General features: G+C 39.1%; 1 protein-coding gene across 7 annotated transcripts; it reads left to right on the forward strand.

The window, feature by feature from the left end:
• Positions 1 to 2,693: 2,693 nt before the first annotated feature.
• Positions 2,694 to 22,661, forward strand: Kbtbd2 (kelch repeat and BTB domain containing 2). 7 transcript variants are annotated; one of them, XM_074065343.1, is made up of 6 exons: positions 2,728 to 2,827; positions 6,996 to 7,068; positions 7,262 to 7,407; positions 13,145 to 13,645; positions 18,883 to 19,048; positions 19,934 to 22,661. In XM_074065343.1, exons 4-6 carry the CDS (start codon positions 13,476 to 13,478, stop codon positions 21,467 to 21,469), a joined length of 1,872 nt encoding a protein of 623 aa, XP_073921444.1. In that variant the 5' UTR covers positions 2,728 to 2,827; positions 6,996 to 7,068; positions 7,262 to 7,407; positions 13,145 to 13,475; the 3' UTR covers positions 21,470 to 22,661. The 7 variants fall into 7 exon arrangements, with proteins under 7 accessions (XP_073921440.1, XP_073921444.1, XP_073921446.1 ...); XM_074065342.1 differs by lacking the exon at positions 2,728 to 2,827 and adding an exon at positions 3,259 to 3,312; XM_074065341.1 differs by lacking the exon at positions 2,728 to 2,827 and adding an exon at positions 10,772 to 10,855 and having other exon boundaries at positions 3,331 to 7,068.
• Positions 22,662 to 25,099: the final 2,438 nt, after the last annotated feature.

The following is a 25,099-nucleotide window of genomic DNA, read 5'->3' on the forward strand; positions in this document are numbered from 1 at the left end:
AATAAGCATCCCAGCTCATCTCTGGGGTACTGACATTAGCTTTAGGTTTAAACAGAGGAAGAATTCGTGCCAGGGCAAGAGGTGTTGCATAATTCAGCAGCTCTAGGCAATGTGGTCTGGTTGATCATTATTGCAGTTTTGATTCTGCCACGTGGTTTGAAGAAGTCCTTATTGCTTGAGGGGACAATTCAGTTCCCAATAGATGATTGTTCCTGCTTGGAGTGATTTGTCTACAAGACTCCGCTGTTCCTGGGCTCCAAGGTGACTGCAGTATTAGGACCACGCCTGGAAACTTTCAGAAGTACCTGCTATGCTCACAATTCTTCATTTCTCCTAGTCATTGATATCACTATCTTATTGCCCCAAAGAGAAAAACCCAGCTATCCTTGACTAATTTCCTGATATTCTTGGTAACTTTGTTTATCAGTTTTAAAACCCATTTCTCCTTACCATTCTCACTGACACTATCTCCAAGTCCTGTCTGGACTATTTTAACAGCTTCCTAACTTGTATCCACACTTCCAGCTCAGCATCTACTGTGCTTTCTAATTACATGTTGTTTACTGTTGTTGCCATCATCAGTATAGTAGGAATTCAAGTGTTAAGTGACTTTTTTCTTAAGAGCTGGAGATCAAAGGAGGGCCTTGCACATTCTGAGCACATGCTCTCCCCTGTCTAAATGACTAAATCTTTTGTATGGCTTCTTACTGTATTCAAACTACTTAAACATTTAATCAGACTACACAAAACGAGAGCATACTGGCAACTCAATAAGGGTTTCTTGGATGAATCTAGTTTCTTAATTGTACTACAAAACAAGTCCTTTATCAGTATTCCCAGATAACACATATTGGTGTGCATTCAGTTGATCTAGCCTAGCCATGGAGATGAGGCTCCTTTCCATAATGCATGTGCTTTTAATCTTACATCTTTACTCTCCAGATAGGGCTTGTGTCAAGAGTGGAAGTTAGGAAGGTAGGCAGTCTGTGTAGGCATTTGTGACCGTTTCATCCATGAATAACTCCTGGCAATGAGACAGTGTACCTACAAACTTTTGAGGCAGGATAAAGTCACAGGGTAATTACATTATTAACAAATATTAGAAGGGCCAGACTCAGACATTAGAATGAGGAAAACTGAAAAGCTAGAGCAGCTAGCCCCCTCCCAATCTCGTTTTAGATATTAAGTTACAAAAACAGGGAGACAAAGGGGCTATCTGCTTCTGCCTTTCTCTTTAAAATGTTAAAGTAACTGCAAAGCTCCTTGAACTGGTAGAGGTTCCCCGCTCCATCCCCTTCTCCCCTCCATAAAGGCTTGTATGGCAAAAGGAAATCCTAAAACATTGTCCCTGGGGCTTGGGAAGTTTACATCTTATCTCCGTGTTTAAAAACAAACAGCACCCATCTTGGCCACCCAGAACCACTGTCTAATGATTAGGGGTTGCTAGACAACATGGGCACGTGTATCCCTCCAACTCACAAAACACAAAGACTAGACTGCTGCGTAGGGTACAGAGAAAATTTCTTCCTCTCCCACTTGTCCCCATTTTATCCTCTTACACTAAAATAAACTCTTGCTAAAACTTCCACCTTGTGAGACTCCTTGTCGAAATGCCTCTTTCCATGTGGTTCTGTTTCCAGCGATGTTTGCGTGGAACCTGGGGTGTTCAGGGAAGCCCCTCATGCCTCATGCGGTATCACTTTCTGCTTACTAACAGGCTTTGGCAAGTAAACCCAACCACTGGCCAGCCACAGCCATTTGCTGCCTGGGCCCTGCTTGGGGTGGGGTGGGCGCCGCATTGCAGCAAAAGCCAAGGGAGACTTCGTCTACACCGCACAGACACTCCTTCCCCGCCCAGACACGGTGGCTGCGGCGTTGCTTCGCCTTCTCCCTTGGCCTGGGGACACGGAAGGCACAGAGGGAAGGGCGGGAGAGTTTGGGAGAGCAGGCGCTGAGGACACAAAGGCCACTTGGCTGTCCGTACACTGCCCCCATACTTTCTCCTCCTCGGGTTCCGGACCTGTTTACCCCCTTCCCACGCCCCGACCCAACCTGCAGGTATCTATACTTCAGGGGCAGGGGGAACCCCACTACGATATCGACTAAAGCTCGGTGTTTCGCTGCCTAGATTTCCCAGCACAGACGCCCCGGCCGCGCGCTCCTCCGCACGCGGCGCACGCACCCGTCGCGGGCTCTCCCCAGCTTCCCCGGGAACCCCCGGCACTTACGCTGCCGTCACCTCGCGTCGCCCCCGCCCTTCCTGCTCTTTCCGTTTCCCCTTTCGCGCGTGCGCGGCCCCAATTGTTTTGGCTTTCCGGTGGGACCCAGCAAAGGAAGAGGGCGGGGTAAACTAGATGAGGGCGGGGTAGGGGCCGTCTGGAGAACCCGGGAAACTGCAAAACTACCGCTCGTGTGGAGCGGAGCATGAGTGGAGGGAAAGGGAGCTCGGCGAGGGGCGGGCGCGCCGGCGGGCAGCCAACGGTCGGCTGACGGCTCGCGTCCAGGCCGCGGGGGCGGGGCGTGGGCGTCTTGCGGCGCGGCTCCCGGGGGAGGAGTTTGGCGGTTCCTCAGGTCGGGCCTTGAAGAGCGTGCGGCGGCCGCGGAGGACGTGCATCCCGCGTTGCGCCGGACTGACCCACCGAAGGAGGGTGCAGCGGAAACCGGAAGGAAGAGGCGGTGGCGCCAGCTTTCCTCCGCAGGCGGTGGAGGCGAGACCTCGGCCCCGGCCGCCACGGGAGGGCCACGCCCCCCGCGCCGCGCCCGAGCGGCCCAGTGTGATCGGGACTGCCGGCCGGACCGGATCCCACCCCGGGACCGAGGGACGCGGGTGAGCCGGCGTCGCCCGCGCGGGTTGGGAACGGGGAGCCCGCGGCGATCCGTGGAGGGATTGGGGAAGGAGGACCGGCGGGCGGGGGCTCGGCCTTTTTGTGGCTTGTCGGGCGGGCGGCGGCTGCGGCATCTTTCAAACTCGAGGCGCTTCCGCTGCGAGCGGGGGAGGGGCGCGGCCCTGGTGCGGCGGGGCCGGCGGGGAGCGGGGATGCGCGGCTCCGGCGGGCTCGTGGGGGCGTTTCCGGCCGCCGGGAGCCCGGGCTTCTGCTGGCGCCCGTCCTCGCCGAGATAAAACTGTCCCTCTGCGCGACTCGCAGGGCGGCCCGGCGGGCCCGGCGTTCTTCCCTGTGCATCGGTAGTGGCCGGGAGAGGTGCAGGTCAGCAAAGGCCTGCGGTGGTTCCTCGGCACTCGAGAAAGGGAAGCGGGACCAGTGCATGGACGTGTTTTGCTTCCTGTCGAAGTCGTCAGCTCAGTGCAAGGCCGTGAGTTAGGAGAGTGGCTCAGCTGACTGCGGGGCCGTGTGTTGAATCTCATTTTCTGGTTTAGCAATCTGTGATCTTGTTATAGCTATCTTAAAGGGAGGGAGAGGAATCGCCATTCCGGGGACTGCAGGTCTCTAGAATTGCCTGCTTCCACGATGGCCTCTTGAACAGAAAATGAAAAGAATTCGAAACCTACAGTGAACTTTAAAAGGGTGTGTTTTTGTGACCGCCTGTCGGTCTTAAAGAAGCGAAGGGTAGCACTGGTCACGTGTTGTTTATAGGCGAAGCTGTACGTCTGGCTCGCTCGGGAAGACGTTGAGAAACACCCTATCAGCGCTGGGCTCTGGATGAAATTGTAGTTCGTGGTTGAAGCGAGGCAACCAGCTAGCAGGTTTGCTGCTGCTTCCCTCTGAGATGTGGATTTTTGCCCTAATTTGCGTACTAGGGACTTCAAATCAGTTGTAAATGAACACATCAGTTTCACGATTGGTGGAGGACTTTTTTTTTCACCCTGATCTAAAGTAAATTGAAAAGTCAGTTTTGCAGTCTCGGTGATTTGGGATTTTGCTGTTCTTTCATCTCCTGGTAATGAATGTTAAGTTTACGTTTGTGTTCTGATCTTTGGTTGGTGGAGTGCTTTTTTTGAGGCTCTTTAGATTAGGGCGTGAAATCCTCAGGAGGCGATCCTGTGGAACGCCGTTTCCGCTCAGCACGCTGTGTAGTCCACACGTTTTCGCAGCGTTTCTTCTGCACACAGCTTTGTAGGAATTGATAAGTGCTGTAACGCTTTTTCCCTGTTTGTTCCCATAAAAAGCATCACCCTGAGATCTGTTTACTTTTTTCCACAGGGATCGTAAGGACATGGGAGGGAGTAGAGGTATTTTACTAGTTAAGTACGCACTCCATAGTTTTTTCTTTCTCCTGAGCTAATGGAAATAGTGACTGTGCTATAATATCTAAACCTTGAATTTTGAATGTGTTTCAAGGTGTTTGGTAAATTTCTAGAAGCTGGTACGCAGTGGTTGTTGTTATGTCATTGTGTAGCCTAGGCTGGCCTGGAAATCCTGCCTGACTCCGTGAGAGTTGGGATTACAGGAGTGTATCAACATGCTTGGGTGACTGAAGGTTTTAAAGTGAAAAGATATCTTGGTTTTTCCAGATTTTGCACATTTCTTTAGATAATAGTTGGTTTTTTTTCTCTTTGCTCACATTCTTGAGACAGTTGGGGCCTGGAAAAGGGATTGGTCTTGCTGTCATAAAATATGTGAATGAAAATTCCAGAGACCTTTATTTTATCTCAGTCTTTCCAGTCTTCCAGAGTTTGAATAGACCAACTGATGTTTAAATAATTTTGGGTACTCAGAATGGCAAGTTGAGTTCATTTGATGTTTTAGGTATATGAAGAGTGCTCTGGTTCTTTGTCAGAAATTTTCAGTGCTTTAGAGTCTTTGTAGGAGATTTGGAGAAAATATCATTTAATGATAACTTCTTCCTTTACTCGAGTCACATACTTCTAAAAAATTGTGACTTGAAGCAAATTTTATGTTAAACAGGGGCTTCTAAGAGTTTACTATCATACAATTTTTATTTTTTGCAGTACTGGGGATCAAACCCAGGTCCTTGCACATGCTAGGCAAACACTGTTAACAATGAGCTGTATTTCCAGCCCTTGGTTTTTTGAGGAGGAGTCTCACTATGTAGCCCAAGCTAGCCTGAACGCACTGTCCTGCCTCTCCCTCTGGAGTGCTAAGATTATAGCCCAGGGCTATGTATTTATTTATTTATTTTTTTAAGAAAAGTTCATTAGTTGTAATTATTAAGTGGCTGTGCCCCTCATAACCTCGTTACGTGAGTGTTTAAATAGCTAAGAAGTGTTTTCTACTGTTGTGATTGAAGAAATCGGTGACTTGGGAAAATGAAATCCCAGTGAAAAGGTTGGGGCCTACCTTTCCCTAGCTTTCTTAGATACTGCAGAGCTGAAGGGCATACTACACTCTCATAATTATTCTACATGGCTGTTATCTCAGGTTCTTATTTAATTTCTTAAAAGTGAGGTAACTTATTAATCATAACCTATTACAGAAGCTTTCAGTGAATTTATTTAGGATGAGCTGATTTAGCCATATGATCCTTTTAGTTTTGGAAAGAGTGCAGGGGAATAAATCTAAGCACTGAATTTGGTTAGAGTAGGGAAAGCTATGCTGAAATTCATCAAACTTGACAAATTCTTCAATAGGCAAGGTGTTTGTCATAACTCCAGAAAATTGTTTGTATAGCATTTGACAATCTAAAGACCAAATAGTCTATTCTAAACATTTTCAACTGTCAGGGTTGTTTTGATAACTTGAAAGTAAACTGTGTCTGGCACCCATATTTTGTCCTCCCAAAGGAGAAGCCTATCTCATTGAAATGAAGAAAGGCTGGTTTAATGGCTGCTACCATCATGGCTCTCAATTTAATTTTTCTGCATTGACATCAGTCTTCTCAAGACTACTCTTGGTTCTTTACTCTTTAATATCAATTATTTAGAATCTGTAAAAACATTCATTGATGCTATTATCACTGAACGTCACAGAAGTACTTGCGTCATGTAAATTTCCTTTGTAGATAAACTTTCAGGCATATTTTGAATCTTCAGCAGCCTGAGGGCTTAAACTTCTTTTTTTAAATATGTTTTAATGCAGTGATGGGATAGAACCCAGGTGAAATGAAAAATAAGGTTAGCGCTACAAAGATTTTGTAGTCACTTTATTTAAAAAAGGAAAACCTATTTAAATAATTTTCTACAGTTGTTTCAGATTTTTGAGTTGTGTAGGTCTTTATAGGTTACAGATTGATTTCATCCTGATGCTCACATAATAACAAAATGTTGGCTTTAAAACTTTTTGTGGTGAACTAAGTAGAACCTTAAAAACTTAGGTTTCCTAGACAATATATATTAAAAGCAGAATTTTTTTGTCAGATCATCTCAGTTTATAAATTCATGACTTTTATAGGAAGTCTTCACATGTAAAAATAAATAGCACTTTGTCTCCCAATAGTGGGTAAACAGTGGAAGAAAGGATCTCACCCTGGGTACATCATCCTAACCTTTTTCTTTTGTTGGCATTCTCTGTCATCATGCGTGGAAATCAATTAAAAACACTGACTACAGCTCAAGACAGAAAAAGGAGCAAGAATATCCATAGTTTTTATGTCAGTGTATTGCATTTTATTAGAACCTGAATTTCATTTATCATGGTTGCATAGCTCCCACTTAATTCATAATAATAGTTGGCTTTTTCCACTGTGAAGTATGTTTTCATGGTCAACTTTAAAATACAGGATTTTCCTATTAATTTGAAGCACCTGATACTAGGAATTTGGGATATGTAGCAGTGATTTCCCAGTCTCTCTAGTCCTTGACTTCTCTAATGAATACACATACTCAGTAAATATCTTTATACAAACATTGTCTTGCACACATCCTGTGTTTTTCAGTGTTTCTGAAATTACTTTTTTTTTTTTTTTTTGTGATGCTGTGGATCAAAACCAGGACCTTGCCCATGCTAAGTAAGCACTCTACCACTGAGCTATATCCTCAACTCCATCTTCTGTTTTTCAGATGTATATAGATACTGTTTTTTAGTCTCATTATCTCATTACAAGTAGTAGTATTAATTTGTTTTTGTTTTTGAGACAAGGTCTCACTGTGTTTCCCAGGTTGGCCTCAAACTTGTGATTCTACCTCAACCTCCTGAGTGCTGAGTTTTACAGGTGAGTTTTACATGCTCAGCCAGTAGTAGTTTTAAATTTTTTTTTTTTGAGTTGGGGGTCTTGGTATGTTACCCAGGGTGGTCTAGAATTCCTGAGCTCCAGCTTTCCTCCTGCCCCAGTCAGCTAGAATAACAGGTGCTTGCATGCATCCAGCTAATTATTTTTGAATCTGCAGTAACCTTTTTTATTATAGATTTTATTTAACAGATTATCTGATGGAGAGATGTCTTTTTCCTGTTGTGTTTGTGTTTTGGAACCTTGATGGTTACTCTCACAAGGAAAAACTGTTTCTAAGTCAACTGAACCATCAGGAATTTGGGAAAGCAGTTGTTTGATTAGGTAAGAGATGTTAGAATAGTTAAGTCAAGAAGAAAAGTAGAATATGCATAGATAAGGTTAACTAAGAGTAAGTTTAGTTTAACTTTCAAGAATTTCAAGCTTGTGGTTTTCCTTGTTTTTGTGATCTGAAGGGAAAACATTTTCCTAGCAAATACAGTAAGTATGTATGTTAACTCACTGACAGCATTTCATTCAGAAAAGAAATAGTCTCAAGAGCCTATGGCCCACGCCAGTAATTCCAGCATTTGGAAGGGTGAGGGGGGAGGATCTTGAGTTTGAGGCTGCTTGGGCATATAGCAAAATCCTGTCTCAACAAAAGGCAGTCCAAAGCAGAGATTGGTACATGTGACCTGTTTTTTTTTTTTTTAAATAAAGTTATATTGAAGTAGCCCCTCTCATTGACTTACATACTGCTTTTGGTTGCTTTCAGCTGCAACAACTAGTTAAGTCTTTGGGACAGGGACATTAAAGCCCCTAAAGCCAAAAATATTTTGTCTTTGTAGTAAGAAGGGAAGATAGTATATCTCTTGAAAGTTTGTTAAACTTAAGTTTAATTGGCCAGGAACTGGTGGCTCACACCTGTAATCCTAGCTACTTAGGAAGCAAAGATCAGGAGGATCATGGTTCAAAACTGTCCTGGGCACATAGTTCTCTAGACCCTGTCTTGAAAATACCCATCACAAAAAGGGCTGGCAGAGTGGCTCAAGGTGGCCTTGAGTACCAGAAAAAAAAATTAAATGTAATCATTTCATATGTTAGTAAAAATCCAGAAGGTTAAATAGGCATTAAGTTGTTAGTTTCCTTTCCCCTCAGTGTGAACCACTGTCAGCAGTGGGATGAAGTGCCAGCTGCTTTTGTTCATTTTGGTTCTACAGTTTTTTGGGTAGGCTGAGGCAGGAGAATAAAGAGTTTAAGACCAGACTAAGCTACACAGTGAGATCTTGTTTCATACCAAAACTGGAGTTTGAGATGAGACTAGGCAATGTAACAAGACACTGTCTTCAAAAAATAAAAGTTTAGAGATGGTGTTCTTTGATGATCAAGTATGTACTTAATTTAGCATGAGTAAGGCCCCAGGTTTATTCCTTAGCAGCACCCCCAGCCCCCAGAAAGTTTAGAAATGAAAGGTCAGAACAGGTAGATTTCAAGAAAAATGTTCTTTTTCTTTCCTTCTCTTCCATTTTTCTTTTTTCTTTTTGTGGTATGAGATTGAACTCATAGCCTTGCACTTGCTAGGCAGGTGCTCTTCCACTTTTTCAGAGGAAAGACTTGCCCAGGCTAGCATTGGACTGTAAATCCTCCTACGTATGCCTCCTGGTAGCTGGGTCCACAGGAATGTACCACCACACTTGGCTTGTTTTTGAGATAAGTTCTCACTTCTTCCCAAGGCTGTTCTCAAACCACTGCCCTCCTTTCTCTGACTCCCGAATAGCTGGGATTACAGGTGTGTGCCACCACCCCTGGCAAAAAAGATGTTTTGTGTACCTACCTTGCTTCATTCATTTACCTACCTCTAAAGCCTTTTCAGTTTGTGTTAGAATAATTGATTTGGAAAACACTTTTTAAATATCAGCTATGGTTTTGGCTGCAGTCTGCAGTAAGAGTAAATGTACTTGGTATTTTGGAGCTTTAGTGGTTGGCAACTGTGCAAGTATTTAAAGTGCAGTGATACATACTCAATAGCTATTTACACCAAAATTAAGTAAACAGTTTCCTTAGTAACCATAGTTAGTTAGGATGCTGCTTTTGTAGATAAGGATACATGACTTTGAAGCTACTTAACTTCTCTTTGTACTGGAGTTTGAACTCAAGGCCTCATACTTGATAGGCAAGTACTCTACCACTTGAGCCAAGTCCCCAATACTGAAGCTAATTTTATTTACTTATTTATTATTAATTTTATTTATTTTTAAAATTTGTGGTGCTGGGAATCAAACCTAGGGCCTTGGCATGCTAGGCAGTCCTCTTAGATACAATATAAATGACAGACAAAACAATACAATTATTGAAGAGAAAAAATTGAGTTTGTCACATCATTTGGCAATAAAACAATGTAGTATGGTGTATTAGTCAGACTTTTTTTGTTACTGAAGAAATACCTGAGAAACCAATTTAAGAGAGAAAGAATTTATTTAAAATCTCAGTTTCAAAAGTGTCAGTTATTATGGCTGGGAGGGTGTTAGGAACAGTTCACATCATCATGGACAGGAAGTATAATGAAGCAGTAACTAGAAGGAGCCAGCACAAGGTGCAGCCCCAACGATGTGCTCCCATTGCCCACTACTTCCTCCAACCATGTCCTACCTTCTATAGTTCCATCATCGCCCAGTATACTCTTTCATTTTTTTCCTTTTTTTGGTGGTATTGGAGATTGGACCTGGTGTGCATGCTAGGCAAATGCTTGACTACTGAACTACATCTGTATCCCTCTGTTCTTCACATTTTGAATCCATCCTCTTTGGAGATGCCCTCACAGACCCTCTCCTGCCCTCAGGTGTGCTTTACTAATCTAGGCATAACTCAATCAAATCAAATTGACAGGATGACTTTGTGAAATGCTTCAGTGTATTTAGGATGTCTAGTTCAAGTTTTACTTTTAGAAGTGAAGGAAAATGTGTTATGGGCATCTGAAAGTTGTGAGTTTATCATCTTAAAATTTGCAACTTTCCATAGTTTAGTTAATATATTTTGAAGTCTGTGTTCCCAGAGAGGTGAGAAACTTTTTATTTTTAGATGTTCTGGATAAAGATCTGCTTAAATTACTGTTTTTTTTTTTTTAATCACTTTCTTTCTATTTGATGGTAAGTTTAAATTTAGGATATCTCTGCAGGAAGAAATTGTACCCTGGAATTATATAAGAGTCAGAAATAGGGGAATCTAATAAAGCATTATTATTAACTATTATTTTTATTTTATCATTTTTACATTTACTCCCATGTGTATACATTGTTTGGGCCACCCTCTGCCCCCAATAAAGCGTTATTAATGAGCATTACACAAAGTTGGCTTACTGTCATTTTCTAAAGACATATTTGTTTTAATAGTTTCATGCATATGATTTAAAAACCACATCTAGTAAAATCTAGATATAAATTAAATGGGACAAAAAGAAATCACTGTAGAAAATCAGATCCTATCATTGTAAGGTGAATGAAATGACCAGATTGAGCCTGATACAGCTAGCCTGCAAGACATTCTGGTGTCTAGCAATGTGTGTTCTAAATCCAGTTTGGCCGTGGTCATCAGTTGCTGCCACATGACTTGAACTTGGATGGTAATAATTTTGTGTCTGTCTTCCAGCTGGGGTTAGTACTTTCAGTTTATTCATGCTGTTTTTTCTTATTTTGTTGTTTTGTTTTTGCAGTTCTGGAGATGAACCCTGGGCCTCATGAATGCTAGGCATATACTCTACAATTGAGCTACATCTCTAGCCTTAATACATGTTTCTGTAAGAGAAATTCCTATAAGTAATATTTATAGGTTGGGAAGTAGTAAGCATTTACAATGCCAAATGCTGTCTTCTGAGATAACTTGCAGTTCTGAAATTTAAAAAGTTCAGAAAAGTTAAAAATCATACAAACAAAAAAAACACCAAACCAAAAAAGCCCCTCAATTCTTTCCCAGCAAATGTGACTGGAAACAATATGAGTTTCTAGATAGTCTTTATTTATTTTTTTACAGTATCCAGTCCAGATTTTCTTCAGCATAGAGAGTGCATTCAGTTATAGAGTCCTGCTCTGGACTTCTTGAGAGGCTTTTGAAACAGATGATATACCATGCCACCTCTATAAAATCTGAAAAAAATTAAATTCTAGAACATAATCTTGTCCCAGGAGTTTTTTGAATAAGGGATCATGGGTGTGTATTGATTTACTCTTCTGGCACCAGTTCTTGCTGCATTATTAATGTGTGGCAGTAGCCAGCGATTTTAGGAATTACTTGCCTTAGAGGTGTTAGTGGTAGAACTTAGGTTTGTAGTATGACTTACAGTTCTGGAAAAGTAAAGACACTACCTTAATGACCCAAAGTCTCACTCTGCCTTTGCACCTGTTTTAGATACTTCCATAGTTAACTTACTGGAAACTTGACAGTTTATTAAGTTAGCAGTTCCTGTAATAGTATAGTTTGGCAGGAAGATAGAATGCAATCCTCTCTTGGGTATACTGGATGATACTTTGTGGGGGAAAATGTTAGTGGTTCCAATAATGGTCCTATTTATAGGTTTTATATCAAAATCGACTTTCTGATTATCAGGGTCATCTAAGAAGAAAAAAGACTTTGTAGTTAACATTAGTAGCAATCTTTGGGTTTCCCTCTTTTCCTAGTTTGTAATTCCTTTGCCACATGTTGCGAATACAGAGTTTCAAATGACATTTTAAAAGTTAAACTTTAATTCAGCTGGATTTTATTTTATTTTGATGAATGGTATGCAGTATGACTAAAACCTGGTGTTTTTCTTAAGTGGTTACCCAGTTCTAATATTATTTATGGAAATAAATCAGTCTTCCTAATTTCAAGTGTCATGTTTATTATAGCTAACTACACACACACACACACACACACACACACACACACACACACACACACACACATGATATATATATTTTTGTTTTTTGACAGTGTTGGGGTTTAAACTCAGGACCTCAAGCTTGCTAGGCATGTGCTCTACAACTTGAGCCACACTCCCAGCCCCTAAATAATTCCTTCTTTTTTCTTTTGGTGGTTTTGTGCTGTATTTGAGTCACACCTCCAAAGATTCTTAGTAGAGAAATCTACAGAGAGATAAGTTACATATGTACTTCTTTTACAGGATTAAACTGCAAATTTGAAAAAAGTACATATATATATATATATATGGAGGGAGAGAGAGAAAGAGAAAGAAAAGAGGAGAGAGAGAGAGCCATTAGGGCTGGGAGTATATCTCAGTGGAAGAGTGCTTGCCTGGTATGTGCAAAGCCCTGGGTTCTATCATTAGCAGCTCAAAAAAACCCCAAAAAACTGAATGAGTGTGTGTGTGTGTGTATTTATATAGCTTAGACTTTGGAAATAAACAGTTTGAATCTATTTGCCATATAGTTTAAGTAACTTAAATATGAAGTCTTTGTGAATATATAAAATGTATGCAAAGAATGACAATCACTGCAAGAGAGGTGTGTGTTTTGCTTTTGTTTTTTCTCTCAAATTATGGTCATGTGGTGCTCCTAAACAAATAACTAGGAGATCTGGCTTAGGTAACTTAAAATTGCTAAAGAACTTTAAAACTGTAAAGTAATTCATGTGTTCCTTATTTCCTAGGATGTATATATTGTATAGTAGGCAAAAAATTAAAACAGCTGTTATTTTTTATTTTAAATGTAGTAGACTTAAACTCATTTTTCTCATGTTTCATTTTTGTGATGTCTAAAGCTGTGCTTCAAATAAATATTATGTATTTTTAGGACTGCTCTTTTTGATGATACTGAGGTTTGAACTTGCAGCATTAAGCTTGGTAGGCAGGGGCTCTAGCACTTGAGCCTTGCCCCCAGCCCTAGGACAGCCATCTTAAATATTGTTTTCTAAAAGTGTACTGGTGGAGTGGCTCAAGTGGTAGAAAGCCTGCCTAGCAAGCATGAGGCCCTGAGTTCAAACCCCAGTACCATTAAAAAAAAAAAAAAAAAGAGTAATGAGAATCCTAAAAGTGTAATGGTGTAGATACTCTAACTGAGATTTTTTTTGTTTTTTTGTTTTTTCCTTTTAGTTCTTCAGAGGATCCACTGAACATAGGATGTTGCCACAAAATCTACCTCCTATATTTTTCACTTCTTTTCATGAGCTGCACAATTGCAAATTTAGGCTATATCTTTGGAGACTGTGTTGAAAAACTCTGAAGAACCTTATTAACACAGGATGACCTAGCAGTGATACTTAAACCTCAAACAAAATATTCATAGTGAATTTGTCATTCTTGGTTCTGAATGCTGCAGATAACTGTAAACAGACTTTCTCCTTTATTTCTGAATCATTCACTTGACTTTCCATCAAGACTGATTTTTCTAATGTGTTCTGGGAGATATTAATGGAATACAGTCATGTCCACTCAAGACGAGAGGCAGATCAATACTGAATATGCTGTGTCCTTGTTGGAACAGTTGAGACTGTTTTATGAGCAGCAGTTGTTTACTGACATAGTGCTAATTGTTGAGGGCACCGAATTCCCTTGTCATAAGATGGTTCTTGCAACATGTAGCTCTTACTTCAGGTGAGTACTTTTAATTAGTTTGTGATTAATTATAGAATGTTAGTTTATTTTAATGTTTCAATAGAAATTCTTTTAAATGTTATTTGAATTTTTAAAATATTGTGTCTCGTGTTTTAAGTTTTCAGTTCAGATAATAAAAGAACAGTATTTGTCTAATCATTTTCTTGCATGTACGAGACAGAAGAAAGAAGTTTTGCAAAGGTGTAAGTATTACTTGAAATTAAAATTTTAGTGTTAGTGAGGCATAAAGATTCAGAATACTGTTTTTCTTTTGAAAGAAACAAAAAATTAAGATGAGATTTTAAAATAATTAAATTTAGAAAATGGTCCTTGCTTATAAACTGAAGAGTTATGTAATAGGTTCAAATTTTTTTTTAGAAGATAATTGGTGCTGTTTAAACATGTTATCACTTTTATATTTACTTCACAATGTATTTTTTACAAATCTTACCTTACTAGCCATACCAGACTCTTTGCCATCTTTAGATATTTCATAATAATATTGTTGTATTCTCTGCCTCAGAGCTTGTAAGTTATTTTAGTTATGCTAATTATCAGCAAATAAAGCTTAATTTTATTGTGATCTTTTGCATCTTTAAGTTTCATGAGAACAGAAGTGATGCATAGAAATTGCTTTATTTATTCTTTGCCCTTAAGATGACTTACTTAATATTCAAAAAAGACAGGTGAATGAAGATGAATTAAATGTACACTATTGTACTTTTTGCTGCTCTTTAATGGCAGCTGTAAACAGTACAGATTAAACTAACCTTTCAAGACTAATTTACATGAAGGTATAGAAACTTCACATTCTTTCCTGCCTACAGTTTTTGATCACACATTTTCTTCTCTGTAAAAAGCTTAGTCTATTTGCAAGCAGTGATTCTAAAAATCTAATTAAGCATCTGACTCCTTGGATGCTTTTTACAAATAGAGGTTATTGGATTTCAAAACCATAAATTCTGATTAAGTGGATCTGAGCTGTGGACTCATAATCCATGTATTAAAGAAGTTTGCAAATGGTTATAAGTTCTATTAATTTTTTCTAGATCCATTGTCCTAGCAGTGGTGTTAGGGTTATTGGTTTAGTCGACACTTGGGCCCATAAGCACTCCCTTTTTAATGCCCACTAATAATACATTGTTAACCCGTTATTGGAAAGAACTTTATGCTTTAGTTACTGGTTTTCAGATTGACCCCTTGCAATAGTAGGTTTTAGTTTGTCTCATGCTGTTATTCAGACTGGTCTTGAACTCATGAGCGCAAGTGATCCTCCAGCCTTAGCCTCTTGAGTAACAGATTAACATTTATATCATAGAGAAGAGTCTTCACTGTAATATCCTTAACAATCACTTGGCCTAACTTTTAAATCGGTGAAGAAATTCTGTTACTATTTTCTGTGTTGTCTTTACTGGAAAGTTAACAAATGGGTTTATTTAGATAAGATCCCTTTTTTTCTTTTTAAGTAAATTTATTTGTGATTGTACAAATACCATGTTATTTTTAAATACTCTATTCATTGATTATTTATCTTTAACTGGATTGAAATTGGTTTTCTTGAAGATCAGGAAACTTAAATCTTTCATTGATATAATATTACAATTTTAAAGACAACAGAGTCCTTTTTAGCCTATTATTTCCTTATCACTAACTAGTTCCCTTTATCTTCCTTGATCATCTGAGAGAATATGATTTTCTGAAAGCAAATAAATATATTTATTGAATAAGTATGAAAAATAGGCCAATCTTGTATATGGGCCAATTTTAAACCCATGAGAAGAAAACACCCATATATTAATTTTTTCCTTTCCCATGTGTATCTTTTTTCTGGACTGGATAAATTATGACATACTGGTACAATCATTTTTCCAAGTATTCTTAATTTGGTTCTGCTTTCAGATTTCAGGGTGTTACAGGTAATGTTACTGCAAATTTAAAAATTCTGCCCATTAATTTTTTGTTGTGGTACTGGGCATTGAACTCAGTGCCTTAGAATTGCTAGACAAGTGCTTTTCCACTTGAGCCGCCACCCCCCCCCCAGCCAATCCAGAAATTCTACCTTTTGAATAAGATATATTCTTCCTTTGTAGTTTGGGTTAACAGTGCTGTCCCATCAAGAATCTGTACATACTTCTGAGTAATAGTTGCTAGTTTTTTGATAACACTTAGTTCATTTTAGACCCCAAACAAGAGAATTACTCAACATTTCTACCATGGTACTTCAATTCAGCCTGCTAGCTATTATGTAATTCAGTATTTTCTTTTTCTTAAAGTCAGTTTAAAACTTTCACAATCAGATTAGCTAGTCTTCTACTAGTTTTGGTCTTCAGGAGAGCACAGTTTATGGAAGGGTATTGTTTTGGTGTCATAAAGTCTGGAATAACCAGTCTCAGTGTCATTTGGACACTCAGCCATTCCCTTCCCTCACCCCACTTTCTTTTCCAAAATCCCTGTCTTCTACTGGAATAAATGTAAAAAACACTTGATCTTGTATTTTTACTCCGTTTTTACCACTTTGTGTGTGTGTGTGTGTGTGTGTGTGTGTGTGAGAGAGAGAGAGAGAGAGATTTTATTTCCCATTTTTCCATGTCAGTAGAAGCTAGTAGCAGTAGGTGTTCTGGGTAAGTTTTTCAAGAACACTTCCTGACTTTTCATTACTCAATCAGGTTTATTTGTGGTCATCTTGTAGCCTTTGGTGGGAAGTCCTTACCACCCTGATTAACATTGTTTGTGCCCCTGTTCTACTCCCTGTCTGCCTGGTTTCTATTCAGTCTGAATCATACTAGAAGTTACCAGTGACTAACTGCTTTTGCATTGTTTATTTCTTTTGACTCCTCAGTTTTTGATATCTACTTCTGTTGTTCTGAGTAGCATTGTACTCATCTGGTGGTTCTTATTTCTTTTAGGAATCTTCCTCTATGGCTGTCAGGTTTTTTTTAATCTGAGTTGATTTCTACCTCAGTTTGGTCATTGGGATTCTTGGGTGGATTTTTCAGGTTTTTTATTCTTCCTTGCATAATTTACCTGTCTTTCATTCATGTCACTTTGTAGATGAGTCATGGTCCACTGCAGTAATGCCCATCCTCCAATATTCCACTAATACTAAATACTTAACTGATTATATGTTATATATAAATACTGAACTGATTATATTGATTATCCATTTGACTCAGCTCCATTAAATATGTCTGAAGTTCAACTTGCCTTTTTCCTAGGATTAACTTTCCTTCATAGTCTTTCTATTAATAGTCAACAGTATTTTTCAGTTATTTAATTGAAAATAAACACATAGCTTTGACTACTCCTTACATCTTTTCTGCTCTATCCTATTCCCTGTGTTTGGAAAATAACCAGGTCTTTTGGGCCCTGTGTAATAGGTTTGGTATCTACTTCTGGCCCCCTATCTCCATCTAACTGATTTTAGTCTCATAACTAGTTTTTCTATCTCCAGCCTATGACTTTTGAGGTGTGTCAGTGTGCGTTCATCCTATAGTGTACTTTATCATGCTACTAAAACTAGGCTGAACCCCCCCCCCCTTCTCCATTATCTACAATAAAAAGGCCAAAGTCCTTCGCTTAGTTTTGGGGGAGGGGTGCTGAGTACTGAATCCATGGCCTTGTACATGCTAAGCACTTGCTCTACCACTGAGCTACATCCCTAGTCCTTGTCTCATTTTAAATGCCTTCTATGATTTACTACTCATCTCTTCAGTATCCTGCATGGACATTATATTTGGCTGTGCCTCTTGAATAGTTGTGTTCTACACTATTTTATCCGTTTTTGAATGCCTTCTCTATTTCCTTGTTCTTGAGGAGCTTAAGCTAGTGACTGTTAAGATATCTACCCTTAATCATTACAGGCCAGGGACTTTTCCTTCCTATGCGTGTAGGATTTCCCCTGCCCCCAACCTTATAAACTTAAGGCCTTGCACTTAGTAGGCAGGTGTGCTACCACTTGAGCCATGCATCTAGCCATTTTACCTTTAGTAACTTTTCAAATAAGGTTTCTCTTTTATGCCCACGTCAGCCTGGACCGAGATCCTCCTGTTTATGCTTCCTACATAAATGACAGGTACATACCACCACACCAGTTTCTTACTGGTTGAGATGGGATCTTGCCAACAATTTGCTCAGGCCGGCCTGGAACCACAGTTGTTTCCTTTTCTGCCTTCTGAGGAGGTAGGATTACATGTGTAATATAATACATGTGCATTGGCAGTTATATTCTTTCAATTAAATATTTGAGCATATGTTTTCCACAAAACCAGTTGCCGTTTCGCATAATTTTGTGTATATAACAGATTTTTAGGAAAATGTCCTGCATATTTTTAGGAAATTTTTTGACTCTTTTTGTCAGCTTGAGGTAGAACTTAACACACCATAAAAATGTCTCATTTTAAATGTACAGTTAGTCCTTGCTTGTGTGAGGGTTATTCATCATACATTCAACCAACTGCAAGTCAGAAATGTTGGAGGAAAAAAATTCATCTGTACTGAGTAGGTATAATACATTTTCTATACATACGCAATACATATAATGCTTACATGGCATTTATATTCTTTTAGATGTTACAAGAAGTTTATAGACGATTTAAAGTATGTGAGAGGATGTGTGTAGGTTACATACAGATACTATGACATTTTATATAAGGGACTTGAGTATTCAATTTTGGTATTTGAGGGGTCTCCTGGAATCAGTCTTCATCAGATACTGAGGGATGACTGTATGATTAAATGAATTTTAGTGTATTTATAGAATTATACAACCATTTCTAGTTTGGAGCGTCTCCATTGCCTTGTGTCCATTTATGGAATGTCACTCCCATTCTTAACCGTAGCTGTAGGTGACTACTACACTACTTGTGTCTCCTTCATTTTTTTGGACATTTCATATAGATGAACTCATAAATGATCTTTTGTATCTGGCTTCTTCACTGACCATAATGTTTTTGAGGTTCACTTATGTTATTAGTATGTAGTTCTGTTTTATTGCTGAGTAGTTTCCCTTGTGTGACTATAAGGAGTAAATGAATTTTGATATGTTCACTCAGAAGGGCACAGTGAGTCTGGTATATGTTTGACAATGGAATATGTATGGCTTTCTGCTGTCTTCTTCAAGAGTCTTCCTTAGAAATAGATACCCAAAGTTAAACATTCCATATTGTCTAGTTTTTCTTTTTAGCTCTACATTTGTTTTACACTAAATTTTTAAGCTTCGTTTTCCCTCTCTACTGTAGGGCCATGTTCATGAGTGGACTAAGTGAAAGCAAGCAGTCACATGTACACCTGAGGAATGTAGATGCCGCCACCTTAAAGATAATAATAACTTACGCTTACACGGGTAACTTGGCAATAAATGACAGCACTGTGGAACAGCTTTATGAAACAGCTTGCTTCCTACAGGTAAAACAACTTTTTATCCCTCAGTAATACAACTGAGTTTTAACCCACATTATAGTTTATTTTGTTAGGAAATACTGTTTCAATAGTGGTATCCTATGTAATTTTCTTACTACAGATTTTATGAGGTTAAAGTTTTCTTCTCTATAAAATGTGAAAGGAAAAAGGAAAAAAGAGTAAGATTTGCTCAGCTGTTAAACTAGTTGGTTTTTTGATAGGAAACATTTTTTAAATCTAGAAAGGTATAACTTATGCCTGAATTTTCTCATCCATCACTTAAGGTTATTTGAATTTTTTTTTTTCCCTCAGTTTTGGGGCTTAAACTCAAGGCCTACACCTTGAGCCAATCTACCAGCCCATTTTTTGTGATGGGTTTTTTCAAGATAGGGTCTCATGAACTATTTGCCTCGGCTGGTTTTGAACCGCAGTCTTCTGATCTCTGCCTCCTGAGTAGGATTACAGGCGTGAGCCACCGGTGCCTGGCTTTAAATTTTTTAAATGTTAAGGTTATTGTAATTTTTTAAATGCCTGTTTAATGTTTGTACTACTGGTTCTTGAATAGGACAGTTCAATAGGGTATTGGTAAATAAAAAGAAATGCAAAGCTCTAGTTTTCTAATTTCATTATTGCTAGTCAAATTTCTCTTAGCCTAAATATATGTATTTGAAAGTAAAACTTCAGAATAGGAAATCTGATAGGGGGATCTTATATCTCACATAGAATTTGGGAAGCTAGGGGTATAGCTCAGTGGTAGAGCACATACTTAGCATTTATGAGGGTCTGGGTTCAATACCAGTACTGTGTGTATGTATATATATGTTTATATATATATATATATTTTTTTTTTTTTCGTCCTGTCTTTATCAACCTTTCTCCCCCTCATTTTAGGTAGAAGATGTGTTACAACGTTGTCGAGAATATTTGATTAAAAAGATAAATGCAGAGAATTGTGTGCGATTGTTAAGTTTTGCTGATCTCTTCAGTTGTGAAGAATTAAAACAAAGTGCTAAAAGAATGGTGGAGCACAAGTTCACTGCTGTGTATCACCAGGAAGCTTTCATGCAGTTGTCACATGATTTACTGATAGACATTCTCAGTAGTGACAATTTAAATGTAGAAAAGGAAGAAACAGTTCGAGAAGCTGCTATGTTGTGGCTAGAGTACAACACAGAATCACGATCACAGTATTTGTCTTCAGTTCTTAGCCAAATCAGAATTGATGCACTTTCAGAAGTAACACAGAGAGCCTGGTTTCAAGGTCTGCCACCCAATGACAAGTCTGTGGTGGTTCAAGGTCTTTATAAGTCCATGCCCAAGTTTTTCAAACCAAGACTTGGGATGACTAAAGAGGAGATGATGATTTTCATTGAAGCGTCTTCAGAAAATCCTTGTAGTCTTTACTCTTCTGTCTGTTACAGCCCCCAGGCAGAAAAAGTTTACAAGCTGTGTAGCCCACCAGCTGATCTGCATAAGGTGGGGACAGTTGTAACCCCTGATAATGACATCTATATAGCAGGGGGCCAAGTTCCTCTGAAAAACACAAAAACAAATCATAGTAAAACAAGTAAACTTCAGACTGCCTTCAGAACTGTGAATTGCTTTTATTGGTTTGATGCACAGCAAAATACTTGGTTTCCAAAGACCCCGATGCTTTTTGTCCGCGTCAAGCCATCTTTGGTTTGCTGTGAAGGCTATATCTATGCAATTGGAGGAGACAGTGTAGGTGGAGAACTTAATCGGAGGACAGTAGAAAGATACGACACTGAGAAGGATGAGTGGACCATGGTAAGCCCTTTGCCTTGTGCTTGGCAGTGGAGTGCAGCAGTTGTGGTTCATGACTGCATTTATGTGATGACACTTAATCTCATGTACTGTTACTTTCCAAGGTCTAATTCGTGGGTAGAAATGGCCATGAGACAGACAAGCAGATCCTTTGCTTCAGCTGCAGCTTTTGGTGATAAAATTTTCTATATTGGAGGGTTGCATATTGCTACCAATTCTGGTGTAAGACTCCCCTCTGGCACTGTAGATGGGTCTTCAGTAACTGTGGAAATTTATGATGTGAATAAAAATGAGTGGAAAATGGCAGCCAACATCCCTGCAAAGAGATACTCTGACCCTTGTGTTAGAGCTGTTGTGATCTCAAATTCTCTTTGTGTGTTTATGCGAGAAACACACTTAAATGAGCGAGCAAAATACGTCACCTACCAATATGATCTGGAACTTGATCGTTGGTCTCTGCGGCAGCATATATCTGAACGCGTACTATGGGACTTAGGGAGAGATTTTCGATGCACTGTGGGAAAACTTTATCCATCCTGCCTTGAAGAATCTCCATGGAAACCACCAACTTACCTTTTTTCACCAGATGGGACAGAGGAGTTTGAACTGGATGGAGAAATGGTTGCGCTTCCACCTGTATAGTTGGGGAGTTCAGGGAGTGCATGCCTGATCCATGATTTCCTTTACAAAACAGAGAAGTAATGAAAGGACTAAATAATGAGTACATAAAAATCTATCTTTGATAAATTTTATTTTTATGCCCTACTTAATATTTGCATCAGTATAATATATATCAGTGAGTCTTACAGAAAGATATGCTTCCATAATATGAACTAGATTATTCAGTAATTGAGAAACTTTGATGTGTATCATGAGAGCATAAGAGTCTGAATTATCTAACATTGTTAGCCCTGTGTATGTATAGTTTAAAAAGTTCACTTATAAAAGTAGTTTCTTGTTCCTAGTGTGGTACATCACAAATTGTGCTGAGATTATTTTAGTATATGTATTTCACTCCTGTACTTTCACTCCTGTGCTTCTGTGCTGAACTGGAATACAGTTTTTTTCCAGTGTAACAAGTTCAGCTGCACTTAACACTAATGTCCATGTTGGTGTAGAAATGTTGTCTAAATCCTACACTATAGTTGAGGAAGACCTTCCATAATTTTATGGTATTACACAGGGAAAGGTATGACTGCAGGATCAGTCTTAACTATGTTTTTAGGTGCATGTATTCTCTTTCCACTAACTTATACTTGTCTATCTAGAATACAGGTTGTCCAGTCAACTGGTCATTTACCAGTTACGGACTTAAGATGCTGGGCTTGCAATAAGAATTGTTAGCCCCTCATTGTGCGGGTCTGTGTGGAGCGTCAATCAGTAAATGTCTCCACTTTCTGTATTACATTAACATTGGCTCATGCATATAACTACCTGCTGCTGATGTAGTTCTCCATCTTAAAGATTTAGAATGGGTTAACCAGGTCATTACATCTTAATTTAATAACAAGCATTACTGTAGAGTGATTGTGTATAGGTATCTGTTAGCTGTCAGGGTGTGTTTTTTTAAACCTGATGTGTGTGTGTGTGTTGGGGGGGTAGGATTAGGAAAGTGAACTGTTCAGGAATTCTCTGCACTAACTGTGCAGAAGAGCAGATAACTAGCGCTGCTCTGGCATTAATCCCAGGAACCACTAGCAGTAGTGGGGCGCCGCCAATCTAACATGAGCACAGGTGCTTCATGACAAACATACTAGCATGTTCAACTGCATAATGTTCTGGCACTGTATTTTGAATGACATTAATTTATTAAATAAATTGTATATATTCAGTATCTTTTGTGATGTAAATGGTCTATTTTTACTTGAACTTAAAAGAGTTACAGGTGGTATCTTCAGAATTTTGAGATACATGTACATACATAATAGTTTCTCCTTACCTGTGGCCTCACTCTCTGCACTAGAAGTAACCCCAAATCAACTTCAGTCTGAAAATACTAAATAGAAAGTTCTAGAAATAAGCAATTAGTATGTTTTAAATGGGCGGAGGGAGCTTCTGAGTAGCATGAAGAAAAATTGAACTATTCTGTTCTTCCTGATTGGGATATGAGTTGTCCCCCTTTCCAGCATATATACACATACATACACTGTGTGCCTGTTATGCACTTACAGCCATCTCAGTTGTCAGATCTACTGTCAGTAGAGAAATACCACATTCCTATAACTTATTTCAGCATATTAACATTCTGTTTTATTCTCTTACTGTGCCTAATTTATAAATCAAACTATCATAGGCATGTGTAGGAAAGTTCAATAGGGTTTATTATACATGGTTTCAGGCATCTACTGGGGGTCTTGGAATGTATCTCCTGGAGTAAAAAGAGGACCACTGATAGGCTTTTCTACTTTTAAAAGCTTTAATTAAGCCAGACAGGGTGGCATGTGCCTGTAGTCCCAGTTACGTGGAAAGCTGAGGCACTCCAGTTGAGAACAATTGATTGAAGACTGGTGCAGTAGACCCTTGGTATCTGTTGGGATGTGGTTCCAAGGAGATTGCTGTTCAGGAAAAACCATGAGTGCTCAAAATGCATAGAGTTCAATGCTCTAAAATTGTTCAAATTAACTTGTACTGTACATATAGCAGACTTGAGAATCTGAAACTGCATGGAAGTAGGTTACGTACTGTCACAAAAATGTACACATTAGTACTGTTCACCAAAAAGTAGATCTTTTTGTGTTTCGTGGGAGTGGGGTTTGAGGTCAGGGCTTTGCGCTATCACTTGAGCCATCCCTCCAGTTCATTTTGCTCTGGTTATGTTGAAGAGGTTTCAGGAACTATCCGCCAATGCTGGCCTTGAACCTCGATCTTCCCAGTCTGAGCCTATGAAGTAGCTAGGATTATAGAGGTGAGCCACCAGCACCCAGCTCAGAGATTAGATCTTATGTTCTTTTTATCTCAAATCCTGTGAATGTGCGATTCATTTTTCCCACAATGCTACCCAACTTGTGCTAAAGACAGGTCACCTTTCAACAAATCTAAAATTTTCACTTTAACACTTTAATTAAGCAGATTATGTACCCTAGTTTTTTACTTGGGAGGATTTCCATAATGTTTACTTTGCTTTTTGGGCACCATTTTCTTTTTGGAAGACGTATTTTCACAAACGGGTAGGGAAACATTCAGCGGGTCACCCAACCATTTAAACACGACTGACAATAATATGGGACTGACAGATTTCCTTATCAGCTGAGCTACATAATTCTCATGTGGAAATTACAAATGTTTGTGAACTTTTTAAAAAAATTGTTTACTGTGCTCAATCAAAACCATATATAATTAATTGGCAAATAAGATGGATTTAATGTATAAGGATTTGTTTTAAAATTACCAATCTCTGTAGAAGACATCATTGGTCAAATTTCCGGAGATTAACTGTCTATATGGCCTGCTGAAGAAAGTCCAGATTTTTAGCACACTTGTTTTTGTGGTGCTAGGGATTCAACCCTACTTTGGACATGCTAGGCAAGTGCTACACTACTGAGTTTCACCCCTGCCCCCATCTCCTTTCTTAACCCATTTAAGACCCTCTAAAATTCAACTTTATTGCCTCATTTTATACTGTTTCCCTATATGCCTTAATCACGTTTTTGCTGTACTTTTTATGCTACTTATTTTACTCACAATGGTCTGTCTTATTCCAGCTCTACTTGTGTCTGTCTGTATTACTCAAGTTCTATTTAAGGCAGTCTTAAGTCAGTTTCTCTAATAACTATCTCTCAGTGTGTGCTGAAAAATCCCTTCTCACATCTTAATACCTTGTATCTTGATCTTGTTAATTGTACTGATAATTCTATGGAATATTCCTATCGATCTTCATGCTCTTCAAAAAGACCAGTGTTTGAAGGTGAGGATTTTCTTATTTACAGCCATACTTCCTACAGTGTAGGATAATACTCTATGTATAGTTCGTGATAAAGATCTTGAATGTGGACAAATAAAAATTTCCTTCCTTAGGAACTTTGACAGTCAAAGCCAAGATACAAAATTCTTTACCCATTAGGACTTCAATTGGTCATCTCTCTGCTTACCCTTCCCCATCCAGCTTAGGTTTACCATTCTTAAATACTTGTGCCAATGTCACAGCAATTTCTTAAATTCCTTTGCCCTAGTTATTTGTAACTGTGGCAAAACCCGAACCTTAGGTAAGTTCAACTCTACTTCCAGCACTGCTAGAGAAAACCATATTGGCCCAGATTGGTGCCACCATCCTCA

This window comes from Castor canadensis, chromosome 2 (genome assembly GCF_047511655.1).
Source record: "Castor canadensis chromosome 2, mCasCan1.hap1v2, whole genome shotgun sequence".
Taxonomy (NCBI): Eukaryota; Metazoa; Chordata; class Mammalia; order Rodentia; family Castoridae; genus Castor; species Castor canadensis.